An 11,428-nucleotide genomic window follows, 5' to 3' on the forward strand; every position below is an offset into this window, starting at 1 on the left:
AACTGATAATCACTTCATATTTAATCTGTTTGATTACATAATCGGTGTCTCTGCGAGTGATAAGGGCACGGCTGGTTCACTCTACATCCCAGACACACACACATGCACACACACACACACACAGGCACATGTATATGCACACAGCAGGGCTGATAAGGACTTAGGACTGAGAAACTTTAATATTTTATATATAGTGTATATGTCAATGGCACTCAGCCCTGAGCTCAATGATTTCCTAAAACAGCGGCTCACTGCAGTTTTTAGCAAATGTTCTCAAACGTTTTCACATCACGGATCCTTAAACTGACACAAATTAGACCAATGACCCCAATCTGCTAAGATTTTGTCCCAGGATCCCCCATCTGATAAGATTTTTACTTTTACAGAAAGTGCTTGAAACCCATGATCAAGACAGATGCCCCCCCCCCGGTGGGAACCCCTGGGTCCCTGGACCCACTTTGAGAACCACTGCATTAACCAAAGAAGAGGAAACAGTGCATTTTTGTGGGACTATTTTCCAACAGCAGGAGACTGTATGCCGGCTTCAGTGAAAATAAACTACTGTGTGTGTGTGTGTGTGTGTGTGTGTGTGTGTGTGTGTGTGTGTGTGTGTGTGTGTGTGTGTGTGTGTGTGTGTGTTCATGGTAATGAAGGAAAGTGTCACCATGTGGCTCACTGATGTGTTTTTAATGCAGCTCTATGGCACAGAGGAATAAGATACTTGGATTAATAATAATCACTTATTGATAAGAATTAATAAGAAAAATACAGAGCACTGTGTGAACAAACGTTGCACCTTCATTCATTACAATAAGAGATGCTGATCAGATGCTGATTCTGGTGAAAACATTTTTTTCTCGACTTTTACTGCAAATTCACACAATGTCGATGGATCTGATCATGTTGAACGGCCAAATGCATGTGAGCGCACACTCCTGATGGAGTCAACTGTAATGTGCATGTGTAATCTACTGATTACCTTGCGGCTGCCGAGATGGAGAACAAAATGCAAAAATCGGTAAAATTGGCCAAAAACACTGAGCACCGAATTAGTCATTGTCACCGTGTACGAGCCAATTAAGGGGACTGGGACAAAATGTGCACAAACCCCAATATACATGTCTGCAGGAGCTCGACAGGGTCTTGGATAATGTCTGAGAGGAAATCAATTTGTATTTTAAAAGCTTGGAACGTAGTGAGCATAAAAACGGACAGAGAAGATGCAGGAGTCGAAGACTTAATAATAATTAATATTCAAAACAAACTCTTAAAGTTTATTCTGAGCCGCTGCCCAGATGTGCATTGAGACACGTATTATTGACTTGCTTCCTGCGTGTGTGTGTGTGTGTGTGTGTGTGTGTGTGTGTGTGTGTGTGTGTGTGTGTGTGTGTGTGTGTGTGTGTGTGCAGCCGTCAGCTCATTATTCATTCATGGCTGACAGTTGTAATATTCTACTCGAATGCTCCAAACGCTGTTTGTTTCTCACTGAGACGAAGGCTGTAATTTCGAGCCTTAATCCGCCTCCCTCCCTGTAAATAATGCCTCTGTTAATAATTCATGGATTAATCAACACATGTGATTATGACTAAGAGGAAAGAGAGCGAGAGGAAGTGACACTGAGCACCACCAGGACAGACACGCGCACATATAGGCTACACACACACACACACACACACACACACACACACACACACACACACACACACAAACACACACACTTTGGGCGAAAAACATTGAGACATCCAAATTTGCTTGTGACATGATTTCATTTATGTTACATAAGCAAAAGGAAAATACATTGGGAGACGACACAAAACCACTTTTTCAATCAAACAAAGGGAAACAGCAGCTGCAGAAACATCTAGACAACTCAAAACACTCAAACTCTTTTACACGTCCCTCATAAAACAGTGAAATATCCCTTTAATGGCTTTCATAACAATCCCAGCACTGAGCAAAGAGTAAATAAAGGTAAAGGAATGAAAAAAAAAAACCATCAGTTCTTAATTGCATAAAATTGTTCCACAAATCTTTAACACTGTGTCAAATCCTCCGATATCAGGCATGAAAACAGGGTCAGGAGAAAATGTTTAGCGCCTTTCTTCAACCCAATTATCATTGGGTTCAAAGAAGGGAATAATCCTACTAACAGCAGCTACACACTCGAGCTGACAAAGTATCCCATTGCCCTGCTTTCAGAATAAATAAATAAAAATCAGTGAATTAAACAAAAAAAAAAATCGCCAAACAAGTTCATGAAATCTCACCAAAGAACACTGTGCTTCTCCAAAATGTTCCTGAATTATTCCTCTGATTAAGAAATCACATTATTTAGCTGTGTAACAAAGATACTTCATCAATAAAATTAAAAAATGAAAGAAAGAGGAAATGATCCTGACCTATTTATGGTTTTTTTTTTAATTACTGGGGGCGGAGTAAATGCAATTTCACGTCCTCCTCTCCACGCGGTTCGTCTGAATCAGTAAAGTGCAATCGTGCTTATTTCCGTGTCTGTTGCTAACATGCTAATACCGGCCCAATGAACATGCTAATTCTTGACTCGTAGCTACCCCCCCCCCCCCTTTTACATTAGACATTCATTAACAAATCTTCCAAAAATATACACATCTGAATCCACACAAATAAAGGGATTTCTTTTATTTATTCCAAAAACACCTAATTTTCCAAAAGCTATAATAAATGTATTTTCCTCTTCAAACGTGATTTTGTCCTTTTTTTTTTTTTTTTTTAAATTTGATGTTTTGCAACCAGACCTCTCCCAGCATGAGTAATCACTTCGGTGATTGCCCACAATGCAACTTACTTTCAAGCTTGTAAACGCAGGCATTCATTTTTCCAAACAGCAGATGTCTCATTTTGTAATCAGCCTCTTCGTGTTGGCTCTGCGTGGGCGTTGTTCTGACCCCGAAGCTCTCAACTTTTCCTACAATATAAGCTAAATCTAATCATCCTGGTTCCCTAAACCAGGAAGAAACTACACAAACTAATGCAAGTTTGTTACATTTTTTTTTTTCATCGTGGATCCCTCGTGGCCACCTTGTTTTTTTTTAGGCGGAGGTAAGTGAGCTTTAATGCGACTTTTGTGCTCTTGTGCACACGATTGATGTGAATACAGCGAGTACATTCTAATGGCAGGAGTCTGTAATGTCAACGCGAAGCATTACAGTGTGTTTAGCCCTCGTCTTCATATCTTCCTTCTGCTTTGTATACAGTGCCGCTGGTGAGCAGGATGAGACTGGTATTTTGTGTGTGTCCCTGTGGCCGACTGCACAGGGCGATGATAACGTGCTCTGGGATTAAAAAGTCCCAGCTTGTATTTAAGACTCCCACTGAGCTCACTTTGTGCTCGCTCTTTTCTACCATTAAGAGGATTTGTTTCTTAATTGGAGACCCCGCGCCCCTGCTCGTCACTCCCCCTCTAAACGTTCAGCTCCTGCTGCCCCGTCGCTCCTCTCCTCTCATTCCCTGTAGTGAGCCACCAGAATCAGTTTAGGTTTGGGGTTGCTAGCAGCTGGGGGGTTGTGGGATGCAGCAGAGCCTTGACTGGCTGAGTTGGGCGTGGGCAGGGCTGAGGAGGGGGCCGGAGCAGACACCTGGTGGTCTTTCTCCTGGCGGACGGTGCGGAGTGTCTTGGTCACCCGTGAAAATGTCTTTAAGGTGGAGCCTCGCTCTGGGATGGAACAACTGAGGAATGCCCTGAAACACCTGTAGAACTACACACACACACACACACACATGCACAATTCGTATCAGTTAGCACTGTAGTAATAACGGCAGAGACAATACTAGTAATGGCCAAGCTGGTCATCACATGACTTCGTTGTAAAAGTAGATATGGTTTAACCAGGACTCAACATGAGTGCAGATGCTTCATTCAATAAAGACACATCAGCTGTTAATTAGATTCGTTTATTAGAGCAGAATCCAATAGAACGCAGCCGATGTGAGATCGCAGGTGCGGTCCGGAGTATTTGGCGGCCTTCCAGTGCTGAAGAGATAAAAGTGAGAGACTGAACAGGTGAGATGGATAACACGTCGATCAGCTGAGACTGGTTGATACAAATGTCCCAGTCAAATCAATAACTGATTAGAAATTGACAGGTGGAACCTTAGCATGATCATTATCCAATACTAGTGCAGTGGTTATCAAACCTTCTCTGTCATAGTAGTAGATGTAGTAGTAGTAGTAGTATTCCTATCAGTAGACGTAGTAGTATTAGTTTAGTCTTCAACTGTTGCTGCTTAAGGCCCCAACCACTGCTACTACTAGAGGTTGTACTTGTAGTATTGGGACAAGTAAGTAGTACAGAAGTAGAACTACTATCACTCGTCATAGTGAGAGGTTAGTAATAGAAGACTTAATACTAATACTTTTAGTAGAAGTATTAGTAAAAGCAGTTGTAACATATTGATTATTACAGTGCATATACAGTTCTAGTGGCGGTAAATGTTAGACAGACAAATACAAACACGTAGGTTTCATTTGGATCCCGTTGCAGATCCCTCCTCCGCGTCCGGACTCCGGCAGGCAGCGCGCTCCCCTGGATAAACGTAGTGTACTTAGTATACTCTCCAGTTCCACACGTATACTTAAAGTCTACTACATTTCCCCAGGGCGCCGCAGATCAAACAGGCGTGCTGCGCAAAACACCTCGGTGCGCCTTATTACATCACCACAGCGAGTATATACCCCCCACCCCCACCCCACCCCCCCCAGCAAACATTTTTATCCTTTTGAAAAAAGTGACACCCAGTGACTGATATGACAAATGAGAGCAGTTTGTGGTGCTTTTTAACTGAGATACTTAAGCAGCTGGCTGACAATTCATCATATAGGAGCCAATTAATTTCTGTTACCCCGAGGAGATTGTGCAGCTCTCGAAATTAGCTCTCCCCTTTTAAATCTTCCAGTGTCTCAAATCCCAATGTATTAATCTATTGGAGAGCTGGGCTTGGGAGGAAAAAAAAGAAAAAAAAAAGCTGTTGGTTTAAAAGCAAAACCCCAAGGGAAACAGAAGGGATAGATGTGCAAAGTGGGGGTGGGAGGTGTGAAGGAGAAAGGGATGTCTGAGGTGAAACGGAGGAGAAAAAAAAGAAAACAGAGGGATGGAGGAACAGGACAAACTGATGTCATGAGGGATTACAGCTAAAGTCAGACACAGATTGGATCTTAAGACTGAGGAGTGACCAAATCCTCACCTGCCGCTGCAAATCAGTGTGTGTGTGTGTGTGTGTGTGTGAGATATGTGATAAAACAGTGAAATGTTTGTGTTGTGTAATAATATGTGCATATATAATACATTTTTTAATCTCACACAAACGTTAGGAATTCTTGAGAAAAGTTGCTATATATTGGAAAAAGGGAAAATTTAATAAAAGCTGCCGACAGGCCCCCCCCCCCCCCAGTACAACTGTGAATACAAACTGTTTCTCCTTTTAATGTAGAAGTTTTTCAAGTCATGCTGCAACTCAGTGTTACAGGCCTTGAATCCACCAGAAAGACCAAACAACACAGAACAAAGAACAAAAGGAGCGAGAGGCATCAGGGATACAACGCGATGTCAACATCTCCTCTATCTGACAGAAACACCACCGAGAAGTTACACATGGTGGGACTGAAACCTGCATGATTTAAACTCATTGCCTTTAAATTTGAGCTCTGTCAGGCCAAGAGAAAAGAGGAAATACTTTAAAAGAGAAGAATTATATATATATATATTAAAAAAAAAGATATGACATATGTATGCTCCCCAAAGCTAGGTTTATTTGTTAGATTTTCCTCTATTTTTTGGGGCATTTTTCTGGTGAATTACTGGACAATTTCACCTCTTCAAGCCTCTAAAAATAAAATAAAGGAAAAGCTCACTGGCTCTTTGGTTGCAATGGTTGCAGCAAAGCAGACATGACTTCATTTTAAAGCTGTCACAAGCCATAAAAGTTGTGAAACACAGTTTCACAGGATGATCATGATGGGAAAGTCTGGGGGCACATACATACTTTTTAAAAGAATAAAATGAATAAATAAATAAAATTAAACGGTTGAATTTATGTAACTTTCTAATCAGTATCTGCAAAGCGACTGGTAACTATAGCTACCAGATAAACGTGGCGGAGTAGGAATATAAAGTAGCATAAAATAGAAATACTCAAGTAAGTTGTACGTAAGTGAAGTAATGGAGTAAATGTACTTTGCTACTTTACACCCCTGACTTTGTCACACCCACATGAATATAGTCACATGAAAGGTAACTGATGGAAACATGCAATGATTCACATTTTTAACATATTAACCATTCGAAGAAAAACCAGTTTAAATCTGATATATTGTGCAGAAAAATGACTGTGACGGTGTAAATGTTGAGCTCAGTTTCCAGGGCGTGAATCTGCGCAGCGCTTGAAGTCTTCAACTCGCCTCAACACACTGCTGCCATAGTTATGGGCTGGGAGGAACTGAAGACTGAAAGCGCCACACAGCGCGGCCTCCGGAGCGTTTATCTGTGGGCCCCTCAAAGTTCATTTAGCAGCTTAATCATCACATACACATGCAACCCCCCCACCACCACCCCAAAAAGAAAAACTTCACTCTGGCACTACAAGACACAGCGCTGTCGTAACAAGTCAGACATCAAAAGAGAGTTAAATGTCTCACAAGCTCAAAAGTGACAGACAAGCAGTCCAACAGGAAAAGCAGACCCGAGGTAGAGGCAGATAAAAAGAGACACAGACAGATAAAAGAGTGGGTGAATGTTCGAGAGAAGAAGGAAAGGTCACCGCCACGCTGTGCTGTTCCCTGATAGTAGCATCACATGCTAATCAAAATCAAAGCTACGTCACCTTTTGGAGATGAAAAGGAAGTTTCTCCCTCCTCCTCCCACCCGGCGACTTTCTTTTTCCTACCTGTCTTTTCATCTTTGTGTCCTTCCCTCAGTTCCTTTTTTCAGTCATGACCACTTTTACTAGATTTCTGTTTTCCTTTTTAAATCTTCCTTCAATCCCTGTCAAATTTCCCTTTCCTGGTTTCTTTACTACTTCTCCCTCCTACTTTCCCTCCTCTGTTTTTTTCTCTCTTTACATATTTTTCTTCTTTTTCCTTCCCCCTATATTTTCTTTTTACACCCATCTCCCCTTGCATCTTTTTTGTCCCTCCTCTCTTCCAACCTCCTTTCCTTTCTTTCTTTTTCTGTTTCCCTTCACTTTCTCCTGTCTCCTTTCCTTCCTTCCTCACTCCATCCTCTTTACCTTTTACTCTTGAATTTACTTCTTCCTCCTTTTTTCCTTCAAACGTTTATCGTTGCTTCTTGTCTTCTTCTTTCCTTCCTTTCTCGCCAATAACAATTTAACACTAACAAAACACTTATGGGACACTATGATAGCTGAATAAAACACAGAGTAACATGGTACACTAAGGTCTTGCAACAATACAAATGGATGGTGTTGGATGTTCTTGTCCGGTTCCTGTGGTCGTGGATGTAGTTCACCACCTGCAACTGCCTCTGTTTAAAAGTCAAACGGGTGAGTGGACAGCGACGACTGCAGAGAAGACGTAATCTAATAAGCTTTCCTGTGGCATGAGCACGGGGACACGTCTCCTCTGTCGCTGTCTTATATAACTCATTCCTGTGAGTGTTTTTAAAGAGCAAGAATGAGAGCTGATAAAACTTCACGTTCTTTCAGATGAGGCCAACTAACATCGTCTGTGCAGGTAAAAGTTGATAAGGCGAAATAAAAGTTAAAAAAAAAAGCAAGATTGTAAAGGCTTTGTTTTCCTTTTTATAGAGGAAAAAGGTTTCTGCATGACAAATGTACAAAGTAGAGAGGAGTCACGCAAAAGCTGTCCTCGTGTTTGTTTACAGTTATTATACTAATCTACTAATGACTGTGGTAATGATTTATTGACGGTTGAATGCGGCACAAAAGCAGACTGAAGTTTGCTCTGCTGTCGTCAGGAAGGCCAGTGGCATAGATTACTTCCTCTTTCATGAGTGCTTTGTTTTTTTCTTTCCGTGCTGTGTCCTTGGATGACAGTGATGACTATCACGACCTCAGTGGGTGGGAGGAGGGCTTGTTATGCGTTGACGCTGATATGACTTTGACGGCATGACAATAATGTCACGCCCTTGTCTTTTATCTGCACGTTTGTGTGTCTGTGTGTGTCTTAGTGTGATTGCGTGTGTGTTTGAAGCTGGATAGGTGGAGTGTGTGTTCTGTCTGAAAGGTGTAAATGAGGAGCCAGCAGACGGAGAGTGGAGGTCTGCTCGCACCTACATTAACATCCCCAGGGTGTGAATCTCATATAACTTCAATTACTTGCCTGGGTGTCTAACTCTTTGACTGAATAAGGGAGAATAGATAATTAGACTGTAAGACACAGAACACCTGACTCTACTTTACTCTAGTTTTGTTTAGTTTTTAGCATTTCTAAGTAATAAATAACATATAATAAATACTTTATAACACACTATAATGTAGTTTTAAGCAGATATTGCAAAATCTTTAAAGGAGCTATTTTAATTTTTTGTTATTGCTACACAGCCAATGTTAGCAGTAATAGCTGTTTACTTATCAGTCTTGCCAAGAGTTTCCATCATTTACACTATAAGATTTTATAATACGCCCTCTGAGAAGCGCTATGTCTTCAGGGCAGACTGGACGCTACAGTGACTCGGTATCGGAAAGTAACAAGAACAAGGTTAGCGTGCTAACTTCAGTAGAAGAAAAGAAAGGATAGAAAATTGAAGCTAAACAAGAGGGTTGCTTCCACCGCTGCAGACAGCTCTTGACAAGTAAAGCAATGAAGTTTGATGCTGAATTCACAACGTTTCTTCTAAACTGGTAAGTAAACAGCTGTTAGTGCTAATATTCGCTATGTAGCCATAGCAAAACTTACAAAGCACTCCTTCAAGTGTTTATTAATGTACAGTGTTTGTCAATTATAACTTTATTTTATTTTATTACAACAGTATTTTAGCCTTTTGTCATTCATTTTTATACACAGCCCCAACCTATGGGTGGCCATTGGAGTTTTAGTTGTTGACAAATGCCTTAATAAACACTTATATTTTCTGATAACTACATTATACTGTGTTAATTATGCATGAATTATAAAATGAATGCACCTCTGTGCCATCTGAGGAAGAAATAGGTCCCATCGTAGCTTTCTGTGCCGATTGTGTCGGCCATGTTGATGAGCAGTGCAGTGTAAAAGTTGTTGTCTGGCGGCTGTCCAGTTTAGCTAACTATCTCCGGCTCATGCTGATTCCACTGTGGACTGGACAAAGTTTGGCATTACTGATAAAGTTGGCGAGACAGTATTTGTGGATCCCCGGCACATCTGTCCTCCGCTGAGCAGGTGTTTCATGCAGCTGTGCTAACGTTAGCTACAGTAAACAATGCACACATCTCCCAACTGTCCAGACCACAGCAACTGAAGCAGACACAATCTAACTTGGTCTGATCAGTTGTCATAGCCAAAACATGACTGTGTGTGTCTGCCCTGTAATTAGATACCAAGATTTAAGGAACACACGACATTATGATGGATTTATATTTACATACACAGAGGTGACTTTGCTGGCTGTCATCTCTCTCATCCTGAATGTATTACAATGAGAAGGTGGAAGGTGGTGGAAGAAGAATCAGGCGGTAAGACAAGAACACCTCACCTGTTTGTTCATGAATATATAGATAAAAGGGTTGATGACGGTGGAGAACTTGGCCAGCAGCGATGGCGTGATGCTCGCCTCTGGAGTTAAAAGGTCAGGTGGCCCAAAGGTCGAGAGCAGAGCTGCGACCCCGTATGGCAGCCAGCAAACCAGGTAGCACACCACCATGGTGATGACCATCACCAGCACCCGCTGCTCTCTGCGACGGGTCACCACCGAACTCACGCTGCGGACCTGGTAGGAAGAGAGAAAAACTTTATTGGTGCATTGGAACAAACAAAAATAAACTAAAGGGACGATGAGAAAAACAATGTTGGTACAAGTTTCAGCAATTTATAGAGCCCTACTTCTTCTCTGTCACTGTTCTGTACCTACGGCCAGTTTATATACAACTCCGAACAAACTGCTCCCCAGCTATAGCGCACACACCAAGCCAAAAACACAGGCTCTGTTGTGCTTGCAGAGAAGACAGCAACAAATTCGATTAATCAATTAGTCAGTCGACAGAAAACTTATTTAAGACTGATTTAATGCTGTTTTTTGTCATATGTGATTGTGTATATGATTGTATTCTGACAATATTTGAGGTGACTCAGTGTTTTAGAAAACCAATAAAAGGCATCAACACTTAATCATGAGCTGTAGAAAGCAGTAGCTGTGTATGCATGACAATAATATAGTTTTTTACCTTAATAACAGAATCAGTGAAGTTGAAATAACAAGGGAGACATCCCTGTGTTCCTGAATAAATTTGATTTGTCTTTTACTCATATAAAACCCATCAATAAAAAAAGTATTCATCTATTTTATAGCACACCCTCTCAGGTTTGGGGGGGAAAGCACATACTGTAATTTACTGTAATTCAACACCTAAGTGAGCAAAGGTGAGGTGAGTCATCACATCGCCATCATGAGTGAAAATAGTAGTCCAGCCTGCAAAACCTGGATTATGAAACAGTCTGCAGTCTGGAGCACTTCCTTTGTGGAACTCAAGCACAACCAAGCACCTGAGTGACAGCAAGAAAGATAGATCAGTGACTCTATTGATAGATTTCCCCCGACAACTGAACTAAATCTAAATATAAATTTTCATTGCCAGGCGCTGCACAGGCTGAACTGACATTTAAACCCACACAATCTCCCATTCATACGTATGGCAACACCATTTTAAAGTCAAAAATAAACCAAACCGAGAGATGATAGAGGAAGAATGAGAAATATGCTTTGATTTTGGGGCCACGTAGATTACTTTATGTTAATCGTTTGAACTTGTGCATCAGTAGCAAACTCCAAGCCAGGAGTTAGGAGAAGAGACATACTCAGCGCCAACTCTCTTCCAGGGAAAGTAGCCGACNACCATTTTAAAGTCAAAAATAAACCAAACCGAGAGATGATAGAGGAAGAATGAGAAATATGCTTTGATTTTGGGGCCACGTAGATTAGTTTATGTTATGTTAATCGTTTGAACTTGTGCATCAGTAGCAAACTCCAAGCCAGGAGTTAGGAGAAGAGACATACTCAGCGCCACCGATGCCAACTCTCTTCCAGGGAAAGTAGCCCATTCATGCAAATGTACAATATCAAGCTATGTACTGTATCCATGTGTGTTTTCCTCGTGGACCAAAAGTAAAACTTGCCAAATATTCACATTCGCATTCACATTTGGTGTCTGTACTATTATTTTCCAGTACAAATACCCGAAACATGGCCTGAACAATCCACTGCAGAATTAGTCGTCTTTACCT

General features: G+C 41.3%; 1 protein-coding gene across 1 annotated transcript in view; it reads right to left on the reverse strand.

Moving 5' to 3' along the window:
- Positions 1-2,765: 2,765 nt before the first annotated feature.
- Positions 2,766-11,428, reverse strand: part of LOC111224340 (pinopsin-like) — a 26,901-nt gene continuing 18,238 nt past the window's right edge. Inside the window, exons 3-4 of the mRNA XM_022748788.1 lie at positions 9,684-9,917; positions 2,766-3,734 (exon numbers count right to left, since the gene is read on the reverse strand). Coding sequence (XP_022604509.1) covers positions 3,480-3,734; positions 9,684-9,917 — 489 coding nt within the window. The 3' untranslated portion in view covers positions 2,766-3,479. The remainder of the gene's footprint in view (positions 3,735-9,683; positions 9,918-11,428) is intronic.

The sequence above is a fragment of the Seriola dumerili genome, unplaced genomic scaffold (assembly GCF_002260705.1).
Source record: "Seriola dumerili isolate Sdu_G_001 unplaced genomic scaffold, Sdu_1.0 BDQW01000129.1, whole genome shotgun sequence".
NCBI classification, from domain to species: domain Eukaryota; kingdom Metazoa; phylum Chordata; class Actinopteri; order Carangiformes; family Carangidae; genus Seriola; species Seriola dumerili.